Below are 19,174 nucleotides of genomic sequence, written 5' to 3'. Positions count from 1 at the left end.
AATCAAGGCAAGAAAAAATCCCCCTCCGCCATGATCTGAAAACCAATGACAATAAATGTCTCATGGTGTGCATTAGGCGTGAATACATTCATGGGGCTTCATTTACAGAGAGAGTATAAATATGCTTTTTCCCATTGTCTCACGCTTGCCGTATAAGCGGACTCAAACTGAGGAACGGGTGGTCACACTCTTTGATATGCCCATTTATGTAGTCATGGGTACCTTGATGGGGCCACTGATCCCCCTTCTGCCCAAATATAGTTTGTTATAACTGACCCATGGCAGATGACAAGATGACACAGAAATGTTTATCGATTGTCTCAGGCGTTGCTGTGTTGATAACTGCTCCGTCGTTAAGCTTAGAGTCAGTGCTGTGTATTCCATATCAATGTGAGCGTAAATGACGAGTCATTATTTGGACAGCACAAAAGGAACAGTACTTTTGTATTCTGGAAAATGTTCTTTGGTTTATGTATCCTTCGCCGCCAACGTGGTGGTCACAGGTCTGGTGCGAACAGGGCAGGTGGATCTAAAGCAGCAAGGCCGACGACTATGGCATATCGTCAAAGAAACACCTTTACATGTCAAACATAAAAGAATTATTTCCCATTTTAGGAAAGATCGCTTTCGCCAAACAGTGGATGGGAGTAAAGACGCAACGTTCTTTAACCTATGACGTCACTCTAAACTCGTGGAGCTTGTAATAGGAATTCTACCATGACAATGCATCATTCTGATAGGTACGATTATCAGGTAACTAATCCTGTTTGATACCTCAAACGCAACATTCCTTTCCACACAAAAATTTGTATAAGAAAACATCAATCATCGATAGCATACGCATCCTTTCTGCGAATAAAAAGAAATTCCTTCCTTGATAGTTTTAAGGGTTATGGTTAATCCCCGAGACAGAGATTTTGTGGTACAATTGCAGGACCAAGCAATATGTTTCTCGTTGTACGGATGTGTATGGAGCTCTGGAAGCTTTTGGAAATATGAAAGAGGAATGGTCATGTCTTCAGGCTTTAGAGTCAAGTACAAAGTTGACAGTACTGGTACATGGTTTGGGCCGATTTCTTCCTCAGTTAACCTACTGGCCTCATGTGTGGCATTATTTGATATGTCACTTATGCCCAGTTCTTTGATCAAACCATTAATGTAGTGATGCTTGCATATAATGTTTATGTCATTTGCGGCCTTGTCAGTGGGAACAACAACAAACTGTTCATGTAGAGCAGCCAGACTTTGGATGGTTTTAATTCCAGTTCTGTTTCAGTTTGTGCATTTTACCAATGTCAGCATCACGCACTGACTAAACCCATCTTCATCTTTTCATCTTTTATTTTTGGCGCATTGAGAAACCCTCAGTACATTTGTTTAGCTAAATGTTTATGACGAAATGAACAATTTGTTTACCCATCCGTGATGAATGAAGTAAGTATATGCCGCTGCATTATATATATGATGGCAAGTTTCAGGTTTAAGAACGTTGAAGATGTAATATTCCTTTTAAGTTCGGAATGTTTTCACGGCATGCTTGACTGCTGTAGAAACGATAATGCAGCATTGTTACTGATGCAAAAGTGCTGCCTTTTTATTGTCTTCACTTATCATTGATCAAATATATATGAGACTGTTGGTGTCAACAAGAACGTTAAGTGTCTCCGCGTGCGTGTAACCGCCGTCATATAGCTGGAATAGTGCTGAGAGCGGCGTTACGTAAAAAAACAACCAACCAACAGCGTGCGTGTCACACAATACACTGACAGCTCTTTGTGCATTAAAACGTCTGTTGATGCAAAAGAAACTACTCGTAGTCCGTAATAGGTTGGTGCATGTACATGTATACATCAGACAGAAGTGACTGAGAACATTTTAAAAAAGTCGATTCTCGTCTTAACATAATATATTCTCGTCAACATCAAATAAGAACCATGTTGAACCCCTTTTTTACAATTTGCAATTTTCCGAACATGTTCGTCAACACATAAAACAATAAATAACTTGCACCGAGGAGCACCACAAACTATACCTCTCAGTTGATTTTATAATTGATTTTCAATTGATAATATCTGAAGAATACTTCATATGCTAAATTTTTTAAAATATAATTATAATTTGATTTAAACTTTTATAAATTAAAAAAACCCAAAACATTTCGTTACACAACTGCGGATGGATATCGTAGACATTGTATCTTTAAAAATAAATATATTTACTTTTTTCGGCGCACATTTACTCTATTTAAAATGTGGTAAGTGTACATGTCATGCGGTTGCAGATATTTTTGAACCATTTGATATTGAACCGTTTGTTTTACACAAAGTTCCAGCCACAGATTACTGTTTGGTAAACATTTGGTTACATGGACATAATCAAATTTCACAACACTTATTCAATTTTCTATTTATAATAAACTAAACTCGTTTTCTTCTTTTGTCCCTCAGTTTATACTTAATGATAACCATAATGATAAAAAGGCTTCGGACATGCTTGTCCCTTTTTACCCTAATATGTTCCGGAAATTTTTGGGGCGGTCGGGTAGCCTAGTGGTTAAAGCTTTCGCTCGTCACGCCGAAGACCCAGGTTCGATTCCCGACATGGGTACAATGTGTGAAGCCCATTTCTGGTGTCCCCCGCCGTGATATTGCTGGAATATTGCAAAAAAACGGCGTTAAACCATACTCACTCACTCACTCACTCCGGAAATTTTGCCTTTTACGCCCATTTTATCACTTTATACAACAAAGGAATACAGCAGGACAGTTCACGATCTCGAGCTTTCGGTAAGCTATTGTGCTGATATTTTGGTAATTTTGTTAATGGGTCAGATCTTATTCTAATTTATCACTTCCTTAGATAGGATACAGGAATCGCCAAGGCATTGAAAATTATTCTTGAACAATTACAATTATGGTAATGTGTACACGATATACAAAGGTTTTCGTTCCCGTCCGGTTTCGGGTAGGAATGGCCTCAGTAACCTGAGTGAATGCTTGTCGTACGAGGCTCGGTGTCATCATACACTGACGGCGTGAGACGTTGCTCATGATGTCAATCACTGGTTTGCAGGGTCGAGATTCAATTATTTATCGCCGGCTAGATATAGATGGAATGTTGCTGAATGCTGTGTTAAATATACAATCCAAGGTTCCCATCAAGGCAAATCAACATCATCCACCTTCTGACTGTTCCTTTATATTTGCCTGGATGTTCACCAGTCTATAAGGACCCGTGAAGATCCGGGGTAGAATAGATTTTCTGCAACCCATGCTTGCCGTAAAAGGCGACTATGCCTGTCGTGAGAGGCGACTAACGAGATCGAGTGGTCAGGCTCGCTGACTTAGTTGATGCATGTCATCATAGCCCAGTTGCCTGGATCGATGTTCATGATGTCAATTACTGGCTTGTCTGGTCCCGACTCGATTATTTACAGACCGCCGCCATATAGCTGGACTATTTCTGAGTGCGGCGTTACACAACAAACAAACAAACAAAACTATTCCAGTCTATATGTCTGGTAAATGGCTTTGTGCAGAATCAGCTTCACTGAACAGGGTTGGTTTGAAGCATGCATTGTTTGGTCTTGTTCATGAGCTAACGATCTCAGTAAGATCAAGTCACTGAAATGCTCAAGAGAGTTAAAAAATATGTTTCACGCTGAACATGTGATTTTTTTATTCTTTCAGCTTTGCTTTTGACAAAACAAAGTATCATCGCATTAATAAACATACATTAAAAAAAGAAATGACTGCGGCTTTGCATTTCACATTTCAACTTTTGTGAAAAGAAATCGTTATGTTTTTTCCGTAGGTAATTAAATTGTGGGTATTATATATTACATAAATATGATGAATGAATAAATAAAAAATATATTATAAAACGAAATTGTTGTTACATAAAAGTACGTAGTGTTTCGAGATAGTTGCTATTTTTAAGGAAACATCAGAAAATATCTAAAGCAGATAATAGGCGCAAGAAGATATATTTGTAAGCTCACCAATACCATATACTGCTTGGGCACTGTAGCTTTGCTGAATATGTTTAAACTGTGAGTAGCCACAGTAACGGTTATTTTCAAGCGGTTTGTAATCTGCAGAGACGAATAGAAGGCGATATATAATATTAGGATTACCCTGTTGCAGTACATGCGTCGTTTTTCCGTCCAATGACCATATACGGAAAAAATGACGTTTTCGTGTTTGCAGTGTGTTAAACCCCAAAGACAGAAACTAAAGGTAATACTATATTGTACAAACTATTTCCTTGACCCTGAATTTCCATTGTTTTAAGATAAGCGATATCATGGCCTTCACTTACAAACATGACAGGTGAGATCTGTATCGTGAAGATACGTTACACCCTTAACAGTTTGAATATGTATAGTACAAGACTTTCCATGCTAACAGGCTGCATTTAAACCAAATACAAAACAGGTAACGTATTTGTGCTGGCATCATTGTGGCAGCAATATTGGATTCAAAATTTTCAGTGCAGTTTATATTGATTTTTGCATGAAAGTATCTAAATATATTTTTAAACTGAAACGTCTCCCGTGATCAGGAAGTAAATAAGGAAATCTGACGTGTCGATATGGAATGAGTTGGCCCAGGCTACCGTAGGAAATGCACAAAAGGTCAAATGGTATATTCACAATCTCAGTAACACGTACACATTGATAGGAAATTCATAATTATTTCACACCAACTCTGGATTACAAGTCCTTCTCTAAGAGATTAATCTCTATTTCCGGACTGGCTTGGTCTGCGATGAAAATCTGTGGAATTTTACACACTTTAACCCCAAGAATTAAACAGCACACTGAAAGTATTATACGCCGAGGTCCGAAATGCGATGGACAATAGTATTTTAAGTCTTTCTATGTAGGCATAACTGCGACGACTCATCGCCATCTCCATCAACTACTGATTGAGCATCCATTCAACATGTTGAAGGGCCACACGTTTGTGAGTGTGAACAATGTCTTTCTGTGGATGCATCGAAATATTTAAATAACTGGGCTTGGATTTATTGACTCAAGATGAAACGCGGAGAGGTATTCGGTGAAAATCCAGCGTTAACAAAGATGGTGGCAAATCGTCGATGCATTGCTCGTGATGATGAAATTAAATTGTAATATGTCAGTCAACGTAAACTTGGTGGCGCAGGTAAGAAAACTTGTGATCATGAAGGACCCTAACTGTATGTTTTGATGCGCCACTTTTTTAACATTATGCGTGAATTGTACATGTCGCGTGTCTTTCAAAATCCCTGTCACAGTATATGTTCTGCATACGTACTATCAATACAAATCATTTCCAAAAGCTGCATCCCGTATTACAGATCAGAACACCTTTATCCATTGTCTCTTCGTTGTGCTGTCATTTCCTATGCCGTGCAATCTTGCCACGAACACATCGCCATTTTGAGCTGTCGTATGTTTGCACATGTGAATGATTCCTGCAATCGTATGTGCCAGGAGAGCAGGTAAGAAGCAGAAAAAGCAACATTACGACCGACAGCCATAATGTGAAGATGATTTTCTGCTGTCGGTTGCACTGGTCCTCTTGCTGATAACGGTGTTTTTGGTCACGTCTGTTGCAGTTTCGCTTTCTTGTTTTCTTAGCAAAAACAGCTTGAATTGTCACTGTCTCAATGAAACCTTTTGATGTACAAGAACATTCTCTGTGTTGTTCCAACTGGTTGTCCGTTATAGACCAGTTAAACTGTCGTTGTCTTTAAAGTTGTAGTTGTTGCACTGATCTTCTTGCTGCTAGCGGTGGCCAATCGTTTGGTCAGCGTGAATTGCAGCATTGCCATTTAGCAAAGTTGTAACCGACTCAGAACGATTTTGTGGTTATTAGTCTGTTATTCTATCTGTTCCCCATGGGGACTCAGGTTTTGGTAGATCTCCAGCATTCTATTGCACGCTTTATGGATCGGGAGGTCAGGCTCGGTGGCTGAGTAGGTTGATTGCGTGTCATCGTTCTCCGAGGCATTGGGACGTTGCTTTAGCACTGGTGTATTATTATCTTGATTATTAACAGACTGCAATGAGTGAGTGAGTGAGGTTATACGCCGCCTTTAACAATATTCCAGCAACATCACGGCGGGGAACACTACCAATGGGCTTCACACATTGTACCCGGGTCTTCGAATGCTTTAACCACTAGGAAACCCGACCGCCCCAGGCTGCAATGAAACAGCTGAGATATTTTTCCGACTGCCGTGTTAAACAAACTTCACTTGCCCAAGCATGACCAAAGAACACTTAAACTACTGCGTCATATCATGTAGTGTTTGAGGATATTATTCACTGAGATATCATCCATGCAAAATGTTACGTATTTAGTATAGCGAGAACACCATTCGATTCGAGAACATCAATTTCAGACAATCAGTCTCGAATATCTTCTGAAACAAAGTACGACGACATTAAGAGGAATGGATCACTGAAAATCAGTGGCCACACGGCGTAGTCATGGTGCCGGTGCATGGCCGTGTGCAGCACGTCTATATTTGTACATGTACAGTTTAGATAGCATTAACCTCGTACGTGTATCGTGTATGAAATGACACAAGCAACCAGTTGCCTTTTCGTCCTTCGAAGAGGTCCTGTTTGAAATGACTCATCTTTTAATTCATCCTAGCAGTCGTCTGTTTACTGATCTTAATAATCGCAGATGTCAAGTGGACCAGGTCTGAAAACACAAGTAGGATCATTGGCAACATGACAAGCAACATTGCGACATAGCCGATACTTGCAGAGGACTTCCTGCTGTCTGTTGCGCTGTTCTTCTTGCTTATAGCACTAGTCAGATTGGTTGTTTTCACTTGCAACTTCTGTTTGAGATTTGCTTTCTTCTCGGAAATTGCTTGGGTTGTCACTGACTCAAGGCGACCTTTCGATTTACAAAAGCATGTGCATAATTGTTTCACTGTTCTAACTGGTTGTCCGTTGTGGTCCAGATGAACTGTGGTTGTCTTTGAAGATGTATTTCTGGAGGTTGTAGAAGTGGTAGTAGTAGTCAGAGCTGGAGCTGTAGTGACAGAGGACACAGGTTCAGTGGATGTGGTAGGAAGAGTCGCTGTAGTTGAGATTGCAAAGGGAGTTGCGACAGAAGCAGTAGTTGGCTGAGCAGGTGTTGTGATGCTTGGACTAAAGGCAGGGGACGGATTAACCGTCAATGATGCGGAGTCAGGTGTTAGGATGCTTGAACGGGTGGTAGAGAACAGATCAACCGTCGTTGATGCGGAGTCATGTGTTATGATGCTTGAACGGGTGGTAGAGGACAGATTAACCGTCGTTGATGCGGAGTCAGGTGTTATCATGCTTGAACGGGTGGAAGAGTACAAATTAACCGTCGTTGATGCGGAGTCAGGTGTTATCATGCTTGAACGGGTGGTAGAGAACAGATCAACCGTCGTTGATGCGGAGTCAGGTGTTATGATGCTTGAACGGGTGGTAGAGGACCAAATAACCGTCGTTGGAACGGAGTCAGGTGTTATGATGCTTGAACGGGTGGTAGAGAACAGATCAACCGTCGTTGATGCGGAGTCAGGTGTTATCATGCTTGAACGGGTGGAAGAGTACAAATTAACCGTCGTTGATGCGGAGTCAGGCGTTATCATGCTTGAACGGGTGGTAGAGTACAGAACAACCGTCGTTGATGCGGAGTCAGGTGTTATGATGCTTGAACGGGTGGTAGAGTACAGATTAACCGTCGTTGATGCGGAGTCAGGAGTTAGGATGCTTGAACGGGTGGTAGAGTACAGATTAACCGTCGTTGATGCGGAGTCAGGAGTTAGGATGCTTGAACGGGTGGTAGAGTACAGATTAACCGTCGTTGATGCGGAGTCAGGAGTTAGGATGCTTGAACGGGTGGTAGAGTACAGATTAACCGTCGTTGATGCGGAGTCAGGTGTTATGATGCTTGAACGGGTGGTAGAGTACAGATCAACCGTCGTTGATGCTGATCTTGCAGTTGGAACGATGGCAGGGGACGATGAAGGTAATGTTGTTGAAGAGGCTGCAGAAACAGTAGTGGTCGAATTAACTTTGTTTTGTTTGTTGAAGAATGGTATTGATCCACCTGCAATGGGAAATGGCAGTTTCCAGTACTGTACATGGCACTGGAAATTATTTGTCATGGTCTTTGTATGAAAGCTTTAAAAAAATAAAACCATGACATTCTACAGTTCATCATTTGCCTGTTCATGTATATAAACTGACGGTCAAAAGAAACTTTACCACAGTTATAAATCACTCTAGTTTAAAAATCACAAACGATTGAAATAGATTGCAAAGATCAGAATCTCAACGAAATCTACATATAAAATGACAGTCATACCACATCTATGACATCCCAGAGGTGATCTATTGGTTAGATGGCTGGGGAGTGTAAGCCACAGCAACACGTTCACGTTGTTGGCTGCAATAACGTTTTGTACTTTTGGGATGCATGGGGTCTGGCGTTGCCATGCTGATAAAGGACAACACGTGGCAGCTGTTGTAGAAATTTCCGCTATCTATGACCAGTGGTGTTCTCTCACAGATCGTAGGATTGACAAATTCCCGCTATCTATGACCAGTGGTGTTCTCTCACAACCCCCATCCCCCACTGTCTGTCGACAAACCATATGTCCTATGGTATTTGTTGCTGAAGACATCGCTTTATTTTGAACTTGTGCAATTTCATTTTGTGCAATTTCATTTTTAAAGTGGTAGTGTTTCCTTTGGACATCAGGTTAGTCTCATTATTTTATTATAGATGTGGGTTTCTTCAAATAGGTTGCAAATTAACAAAATGTCTCTTGTAAAACCAATTTATCGTCTTCAAAGCCACCGGAATACCATTTCATTAAATAGTGAATTGGAAGACGCCAGTACTCTTGCATTGGTACACGGCCATCCAGTTTATGGTTTTGATGTTATCAAAAGAAATGTTAAGAAACATAATCTTAGTATTTTGTAGACATTGCACATTTTAATTTCATTTGGATACTTTCATTAATTGATTATTGGAGAAAATTAAAAGACAGACGCCAACGGAATTTCCCATTACTTTTCATTCACCAACTCTGATATACATCAGGCCAAAATGCGATGAGGATTTTAGATTCAACATTGAATCAAACTCTTGTGTATATATACAAATAGGAAATTCAAACACAGAATGTATTTTTGATTTAGTCACTGACATCCCTGAGACAATGTGGTCAATATTTTGTTTTGACCATTGCCATCATCGACAACATATGGTGCGCAACAGGATTCGCGTGAGTATACACTAAGCGTTAACTCATGAAATCTGTAGACTGTACAACTGCCATGAAAGGGACCCAAATGTTCGGTGAATGCAGCAACAGGAAAAGAACCACTTGCATTCAGACAGTCTGCACCAGTGATATGTACATCGATAAATTCCCCCTCTTGAAGAACGTGATCAGCGTCGCCTGCAATATCGGTATTGTCAGCAGCTGCTACCACCAGATAGACAACTGACACCTTTGGGTGTATGTTGTACAGGATGTAGTTGGTCTCGTGCATGTGAAATGGGATAAGCATCTTTCAAGCCGGGTCTAATCAATCGTTTTCTGATCCAGGGCCATGATACCCAGAGATAACAGCAATTAGTTTGGAACTCGTGATATGTGTTCCAGTAATGTCATCTTTGTAAAACAAACCGAAAACACCAATCGTGTCCAGTATCACATGAACCAGTTTCCTATCATCAAAGCCAGAGCCAATGCAGCTGCCACTGGATTCTGTAATTGTTAGTTTGATGTCGGTGTCGATGGTAGTACCTATTATCATGGGTTTTGAATACCCGCAATGGCAGAAACTGCAAAGTAAAATGTATTCTGTTGATAGTTGAATCGTTGGTAGAACAAGGCACGATTCGCTTCCTTACTTAGTTTCAGAAGTCTAGGCAGACACCGATATATCCTCACTAGCGGTTACTCTAATCCCTTTCGTGGCTATAACACCCTCCTTCACGTTAAGGCATACTTCAGACCTCAGATCCCGTTTAGCCCCCAAGTTGTTGCCAATGGTAATGTCGTTTCTGAGCGAGGATTTCAGATTGTTCTGTGTGCAATGGACCCTTCTCCGCCCATAAACTGTAAAGTTGCATAAAAAATATTACCTTGAGGAGATACATATGTTCCAAAATAGTCGTTGTTTTCCTGAGACACGACACATCCTGAAAAGAATGCACAGGGTGCAATAAGAATTTATCTGTAGAAGCATGTTTGACAGGGTGACACATTACAAATTATTGTGTGTTGGTTTATAAAGGTACGGGCATATTGAATCAATTTCTTCATGAAACATTTGTACTTTGATAATGTTGAATATTTCCGTATATTTTTCAATGTCATGGTGGAATTGTAATTAAATATATTTCACTTTTAATGAAAAACGGTGGTATCCTTTCTATAAAATCACCCATTGCCTAAAATAAGATGTTTAACAAGTCGATGTAATTGCAGACACGTGGAATAATTACAAATATGTATACAGTCCCACGTATCGCCCATATTTGAATGAATTATTTAAAAGAAATTTAATACGATTATCTTAAAAATTAATGTGTTTTTACGATTAAGAATATACACTAATGATAACTGTTATTCTTCACCGAGCGTCTTTCAGTCATTTGACACGATGATACAAATTATTTGCTGAATGGGTTTTCGTGTATAGAACTCGATATTTCTCAGGCAGACTCAAGCTAACGCATTCGTCAATCCCCTGGAAATACCCTGTATGTCGAAAACTCCTTTTTACTACATAACTCATCTAACTACATACTCTATCTGCAAATTGCAACACCACAATTGCTGTATATTTCCTGCTATACATAGTTCGTATTAGACTATCATACTTAAATAATACAGAAAAGGGGCGGTCGGGTAGCCTCGTGGTTAAAGTGTTCGCTCGTTACGCCGAAGACCCTGGTTCGATTCCCGACATTGGTACAATGTGTGAAGTCTATTAAACAACACACCAAACCCCAAAAAGACAAACGTGGTGTCAACGTATGCGGAGCTCTGGCGTTTTGTGAAAAATAGTAGAGTCTATCGGGGGTAGATTATTCGTCTGGAAGCACAGTTGCAAAGGGCTCTCGACGAACATTCGAATGACCCACTGATTCAAAATATAGTCCCGTCCGCGCGTAACTTTATTAAACAATGTGTAATAAGATGTATTGTTATTAAATGGGTGATCTCTTAACGGATAAGTATTAAGTATATTTACCAAAGACAGCTGTCGAGATTAGGATGAAAATCATAGTCGCCATAGCCTGAAAAAATGAAAACACATCCCAAAAATATCATGTTGTGTCATAATGAGACTTGACAACAAATCTTCGCCCGAAACCCCTTCTCGTCACACATGTTGTAAATGAACCTACTGATACTCTTGTCGTAAGAGGTGACTAACGGAATTAGCTCAGGCTCGCTGACTTGGTTGATGTATGTCATCGCTCCCAATTGCGTGGATCGATGCTCACGATGTCAGTCACTGGATTGTCTGGTCCAGACTCGATTATTTACAGACCGCCGTCATATAGCTGGAATGTTGCTGAGTGCGGCGTTAATGTACAAATAAACAAACAAACTAATACGCATACGTATGAATCCAGTATGCTCCTACCTATGGCAATAGATTGCATCCTACCTATGGGGTTTGGTGAACGTGTATATGATTTTGTTTCAGCCGGCATATTCATCTGAGTTTTACATTGGTCAACATATCGGCGTATTAGTCTAGTACTGCATTGGCATCTCGTGTATTACGGTGGGATAGAATCTGCATGTTCTGTGAGAAAACATCTCTCGTAGTTATAACAATGATATGATAAATCATACAACAAACGGCTTTGGTACAATTGCCTACATATCGCCGTGAATTGAGTTGAGTTGAGGCTGTCTCGCTGCCGTGACTAAGCCCGTGATCGTAAACAACTGTCCACAACACGCTGTGACGTAGTTCAGATACAGCTGTCTAGAAAACGGTGTGGCGTAGGGGTGTTCTCACTTTGTCGGCTGGTATTTTTCTCATAAAAAAAATCTTCAGACCGAGATAATCCCTGCAACAATAGCGATTAAGCCTATAGTTAGTTCCAGACTCCTGTGAATGCTGAGGCATGCATAGAGAGTGTAATTGTCTTCACATATTCTACCTGTAACACAACTTGTGCCCATTGTACACTAAACTCTGCCCACCGCGAGAATTAGGAATAGATAAAGCGTCGACCTGTGCTTTTGCCACTTTGCAAAGACACTTACTGGTGAGAAGTATTTATATAATATTGTAATTTATGATAAAAATGGATATCAATTTATTATGAAATAAATGATAGGTGAACACGGTTCACTTACTCCTTATTGCCAAGGCTTGGCTGGATCATACTGTTCATCCTGGAACAGACTATAGCTTTGAAATGCCCGAACCGTTTGTTTTAAATCCCCCAGTCTGCCGGCAAAGTGAGAACAAACTGTGGCGTATATTCAGATACACCTGTGTGCATACTTCCGGTATAAAGGCTGGGGACAGCAACCCGATACAGGTGGGTTGTTTGTGGAACGTTGTGCAGAACAAACGTTTACAGAACGCCTGTTATGTAGATGCCTGTAGAGTGCAGTGACGCACCCGAGATACAGCTGTATCAATTAATCAATCAATCAATCTTTATTCATGGTACTTATGAGGCCAAAGGCCTACAGTACAATGTGTGGGGCGTGTTACAAATTCATACATTTTCTTAGTTTGATGGCATGATAAATGAACATTGATAGATTTCTAATAGTTTCTGTACAATCACAAGTCATTAATTTACAAAATTTGTTACCGTTTGGGTTGCGGTAGAAATAGTTATTTAGATATTTTGCTCTTAAATCTTCATACACTGGACATACACATAAAAAGTGATATTCATCTTCAGTACAATCAGTTTTACAAATCCTACAAAGTCTGTGTTCTCTTGCTCTTCCTTGATATCTGCCTGTTTCAATAAATAGATCATGTGAACCACAACGGAATCGAGAAAGAGCTGTTCTAAACTTATGTAAATTTACACTTAATAGATAAGGTTCTAGTATAATAGTAGTCTTAAATGTAGTGTAGTAGTTTGCTTTTCTAGAACTGGACAAAGAACAATGCCATTTTTGAATGTACATATCTTTTAAAGTCTGTGTCAAACGGGAGAAGAAATGTTGTGGCATATCTACATGTTGCTGTAACCAAATATAACCATATCCACATTCGTATAACATGTTTTTAACTTTTGATGCCCAATTTTGTTTCCCATGGCTGTCGTAGAGAAGCATCATATTATAACATTTTTTCGGGTATCTTGAAGATGGCATATTTAATAGCTTGACCCAGTATTTAATAACCTTTAAATAACTATTGATATACATGGGAAACCGTCCGCATTCAACATATACCCTTGCGTTTTCTGTGCTAGATTTTACCCCCAAGAACCGTTTAAATGCATATAAATGTATTTTCTCAATAACATCAAAATGTTCTAGGCCCCAACTTTCTGATCCATACAATAGCATCGGGCTTATTTTTGTATCAAATATTTTAAAATAAACATCATATGTAACATTGTCCAGAACTCTAAGACTTTTTAATATGCCTACAAAAATTTTCTGTAATGCAATGAAATGTTATGTGCATTCCTTGACCAAGTTAATCTACTTGTAAAACACAAGCCTAAGTATTTATAAAATGGAACAACTTCTACGGGCTTCCTTCTGTAAAACCATTTTTCTTTTCTGGATATGTTACCACCATTTTTGAAAAACTACAACTTTGGTTTAACCATATTTACAGTAAGTTTTGACTCGTCACAATAACTCTCTAATACATGTATTTGCTTTTGCAGGCCAGGTATTGTGCTCGAGAACATGACTATATCGTCAGCGAAAAGAAGCAGAAATAATTTAATAGTTTCGGGGTGCAGTTGTATTCCATCAGTGCAATTTTTTTGGATTTGATATGCCAAATCATTTATGAAAAAGGAAAATAAGAAGGGACTTAATATACACCCTTGTCGGACACCCCTGCTACTTACAAAAGTATCCGATATAGCGCCATTGTTCCGGACACACACCTTCACATTTTTATATAGAGAGCATAATAACTTTCCAAATTTGCTACTTAGCCCATGTCTTTGAAGAGTGACCACAAGTTATCCCTTTTCACAGAGTCAAAAGCTTTTGCAAAATCTACGAATACAGCATATAGCTTCCCTCGTTTCACTGATAGATATCTCTGAATTATAGAACATTGGATAAAAGCATTGTCAGTGGTGGAGTATCCTTTTCTAAAACCTGCTTGTGACTCACTTATCTTATCCAAAGAATCCGCCAAGAAAACAAGTCTCTTATTAATAATTGAAGTAAATATTTTACTGAATGTACTTAGGAGAGTTATGCCTCTGTAATTATTAACATCGCTGGTTGCGCCCTGTTTGTGAAGAGGGACAATAATGCCAACTGTCCAATTATCTGGATTAGCTGTATCAATAACGCCGCAACGTAGCTCAGATACATATACATATACAGAACGCAATGATGTAGCTCAGATACATATACATATACAGAACGCAATGATGTAGCTCAGATACATATACATATACAGAACGCAATGATGTAGCTCAGATACATATACATATACAGAACGCAATGACGTAGCTCAGATACATATACATATACAGAACGCAATGATGTAGCTCAGATACATATACATATACAGAAGGCAATGACGTAGCTCAGATACATATACATATACAGAACGCAATGATGTAGCTCAGATACATATACATATACAGAAGGCAATGACGTAGCTCAGTTACATATACATATACAGAACGCAATGACGTAGCTCAGATACATATACATATACAGAACGCAATGATGTAGCTCAGATACATATACATATACAGAACGCAATGACGTAGCTCAGATACATATACATATACAGAACGCAATGACGTAGCTCAGATACATATACATATACAGAACGCAATGACGTAGCTCAGATACATATACATATACAGAACGCAATGACGTAGCTCAGATACATATACATATACAGAACGCAATGACGTAGCTCAGATACATATACACATACAGAACGCAATGACGTAGCTCAGATACATATACATATAGAACGCAATGATGTAGCTCAGATACATATACATATACAGAACGCAATGGCGTAGCTCAGATACATATACATATAGAACGCAATGATGTAGCTCAGATACATATACATATACAGAACGCAATGATGTAGCTCAGATACATATACATATACAGAACGCAATGACGTAGCTCAGATACATATACATATACAGAAGGCAATGACGTAGCTCAGATACATATACATATACAGAACGCAATGATGTAGCTCAGATACATATACATATACAGAACGCAATGACGTAGCTCAGATACATATACATATAGAACGCAATGATGTAGCTCAGATACATATACATATACAGAACGCAATGGCGTAGCTCAGATACATATACATAGCCAGAACGCAATGACGTAGCTCAGATACATATACAGAACGCAATGATGTAGCTCAGATACATATACATATACAGAACGCAATGACGTAGCTCAGATACATATACATATACAGAACGCAATGATGTAGCTCAGATACAGCTACGAATACAGAGCAATATGACGTATTTGTAGGTCAGATACAGCTGTCGTCACAATGCCGTGATACAGCTGAGCTGAAGCGGTCTGTGGACTGCCGTGACGTAGCTCAAATACGGGTGTCTACATAACGCCGTTAGTTATCAGATACAGCTGTCTATATATCGCCGTGATGTAGTTCAAATATAACGGTCTACATAACGCCGTGATGTACCACATGCAATCTTTAAGGAAGCAACATCACGCCATGCGACGTTAGCAACGTGCAATAGACAGGTGGGCACACGTCAGAATTCTCTTGCTCAAACGCTAGGTCCGATACCAACAAGCGCATAACGTCTATGATCGACGCCGCTCTGGACGCCCATGTGCTACAATTCCTGCCCATGACAGAATAGTCAGAACTATGGCATAAAGAAATCGGTTGATAACTGCCACTCTGATAAGGGACCGGTTGCAACAGGCAACTAGTGTAAGAGGCCATGCCCTGACGATGCAAAATCGTCTACACTGATGGCATTTGCGTGCACGACGTCCACGAGTCCGTGATGTGGGGAACGTCAGCACTGGGATAATCGACAATGGACTAATGTCATGTTTTCTGACGAATCGATCCGAGGTTCAATCTGGACGTCCATGACCGAAGGAATCGACTTTGCAGAGTCCAAATGAGCGTTTTATGGACGTTTACGTCGTACAGTATGACCGGTTTGGGGTGTGGGTCCATAATGGTATGGGATGGTATCAGAATGACTGGCCGAACTACGCTCCATATTGACCATGTCATTGTCACATGTCAATACTATCGGGACAACATCATTGCACCACTCGTGTTGACATTTGCACAGCGTGTTGGGCGACGTTTCATCTTAGAAGTATGATAATGCACATCCTTATCGAACCAGGATTGTGACCCAGTTCCTCCAACAGCAACACAGCTATGTCATGCCAAGGCCACCACTCAGTTCTGACCTTTACCCACATTGAACATGTCTGGGACGCCATTGACAGACGTGTACGCCAGCGACAATATCCACCAACCACTCTCAATGAACTCGGTGTTGCTCTCACTGACACATGGAACCACAAGAGTGAGGCTGACATTTAGAAACTTGCCTTGAAGAATTCGTGCATGTCTTGCCAACAGAGGTGGTTTACCCGATATTAGTGACGTTGGCTCGAAAATGCAAATATCGAATCTGACCACGACCTCTTTAACGACCTAGTGCGCCACCTTCTCATCACACCAAACATTAGAACCCATTGGATCTGATCGCCTTCTCCCCAGCAGACATGATCATATCATATACCATTTGCCAATGGCATATAGATCAGAAGATATGTCTTGATGATTCCCACTATCCCTACTTTCTTTGGCACAGTATACATACGCAAGAACATGTAAGCATGCCTGTCGTTGTACAAAACGGATTCCTACTCATATGATAAAACGCTTGAATGATGAGTTTTGGATACAATCGGAAAACGTAACTGTGCTTCATACAAAATTATTCTGAACCTAAATAATATTTCAATACATATTCAATGAAGACAACTCGAATTTAAGTTCGTGATTCTCAATTTACACGACACATTATTATGTGGATGTTTACGTGTTTATTGGGAGCATGATACCCACGCACTTGATTTTTTCAAAATGTGAACAGACCACAATGACTTTTAGCTATCGATATAGTTAATTCCGTTTTTATATCACCCCTCGTTTAGGTCGTTTCCCTCTGTCTCGTAGTACCAGGTATGGTTTTTTTCATTAAACTGGTAGTGATAAAATATTGATCAGACGAATGACCATATCTTATGTTGCTATTTCCAACAACATAACATTTACATCACTTTATATGAAGCCAAGTTACATTTTCAGTTGTATATTGTGTTAACAATAATCATCGTTAATGAGGACAAACATGTACCTTGCCGCTGGGGCTGGATGCCGCTCTGGTGCCTTCCCAATCTGTGATCGTGTCCGGAATGCTGGTGACGCTTGCTCTTCTACCCAGTCAACACTGTTATCCTCAAATAAGGTCGTAACATTTAGAATGGCGGTATTGAAACCATCGGATATGTTTAGCACCTATTGTTAACTCCTGAAAGTCACGCCCTGAGTGTTCAAAGTACGCATTATATATGCTAACGTTCATTTCAATGCTTGCGTTCAGTATGGCACTCTCACGGCTTGGTAGAGTGGAGACATGATCATAGAAGTTGGACCTGAACCTTACTAATAGTTCCTTAAAATATTCATGCCATGTTGCGCCCAACTGCTTTGAGCTGGCAACAAAGCTGTCGTAAACGTCAGCTGAATATATAATACGTCCGTTCTCAGCGCCAATTCAACACATGAATAAAAAGACCGCACCTCACTCCAGATGTCATCACATTGTTTCAATTTTCCTATGCTCATTCAATGTAGCTCCCATCCGGCTCAAAACACCCATACCATTTATAATCATACGAAGTCTCTGGTTGACGCAGAGTCTATTGTATGAATCCAACTTTATCACGAGCGTGTGTTTGTGACACAAGGTTTTCGCGAACAGATGAGCGTATCCTGTCCCAGTCCTTTCAAAAGTGATTAAAGGTCAATTTACGGATAATTCCAGATATATCGTTTCGTGGTGAACTCCCATGTCTCACTGGGAAAACACCAGACAATTCACGGTACATTGTGAACTTCCGTGTCATACAGGGAAAAAAACCAAACAATCTCGTTACATTGTGAACTTTCGTGTCTCACTAGGGAACCACCAAACAATCTCGTTACATTGTGAACTTCCGTGTCTCACTTGGAAAACACCAGGCAATCTCGTAACACTGTGAACTTCCGTGTCTCACTGGGAAAACACCAGACAATCTCGTTACATTGTGAACTTCCGTGTCTCACTAGGAAAACACCAGGCAATCTCGTAACACTGTGAACTTCCGTGTCTCACTAGGAAAACACCAGACAATCTCGTTACATTGTGAACTCCCGTGTCTCACTTGGAAAACACCAGGCAATCTCGTTACATTGTGAACTTCCGTGTCTCACTTGGAAAACACCAGGCAATCTCGTAACACTGTGAACTTCCGTGTCTCACTAGGAAAACACCAGACAATCTCGTTACATTGTGAACTCCCGTGTCTCACTAGGAAAACACCAAACAATCTCTATTATACAATGTTATAGTATTTGACAGTTCAACCACATTTCAATGAAATTAATAAATGATTTCAATTATGATTTTATTTCTTAGATTTGGTTTGTGATTTCTTTTAATTTGATGCTTAACAGATGAGTCCCTTGTTTGCGTAAACTATTCAAATATTTCTTTTCATCAAAGACATAAAACAAAGTTCAAAACATCATATATTCAAAATTCTCTTATAATTTATTATTATGTTTATTTTTTGTTGATATTTTTATATTTGAAATTGATCAGACGGAAGGATTACTATTTTACACTTCTTCATAACT

The 19,174-nt window shown here is 39.8% G+C and overlaps 1 protein-coding gene across 1 annotated transcript; it reads right to left on the bottom strand.

The window, feature by feature from the left end:
* Positions 1-5,205: 5,205 nt before the first annotated feature.
* On the bottom strand, positions 5,206-17,886 carry LOC124148146 (cell wall protein DAN4-like). The gene is made up of 4 exons (XM_046519112.2): positions 17,631-17,886; positions 11,264-11,309; positions 10,149-10,205; positions 5,206-8,093 (listed from the first exon to the last, which is right to left on the bottom strand). The coding sequence occupies exons 2-4, from the start codon at positions 11,304-11,306 to the stop codon at positions 6,637-6,639; spliced, it is 1,557 nt and encodes a 518-aa protein (XP_046375068.2). The 5' UTR covers positions 11,307-11,309; positions 17,631-17,886; the 3' UTR covers positions 5,206-6,636.
* Positions 17,887-19,174: the final 1,288 nt, after the last annotated feature.

The sequence above is a fragment of the Haliotis rufescens genome, unplaced genomic scaffold (assembly GCF_023055435.1).
Source record: "Haliotis rufescens isolate VD_foot unplaced genomic scaffold, xgHalRufe1.0.p SCAF_7, whole genome shotgun sequence".
Lineage (NCBI taxonomy): Eukaryota > Metazoa > Mollusca > Gastropoda > Lepetellida > Haliotidae > Haliotis > Haliotis rufescens.
The sequence above is the reverse complement of the archived record's forward strand: the minus strand, read 5'-3'. Positions and strand labels throughout refer to the sequence as shown.

Excerpts from the sequence above, each read along its gene's own strand:
- LOC124148146 (XM_046519112.2), bottom strand. The coding sequence starts at position 11,306 with ATGGCGACTATGATTTTCATCCTAATCTCGACAGCTGTCTTTG. Across the intron at positions 10,206-11,263 it reads AATCTCGACAGCTGTCTTTG|GATGTGTCGTGTCTCAGGAA; the intron begins GTAAATATACTT and ends CATTCTTTTCAG. Across the intron at positions 8,094-10,148 it reads AACATATGTATCTCCTCAAG|GTGGATCAATACCATTCTTC; the intron begins GTAATATTTTTT and ends TTCCCATTGCAG.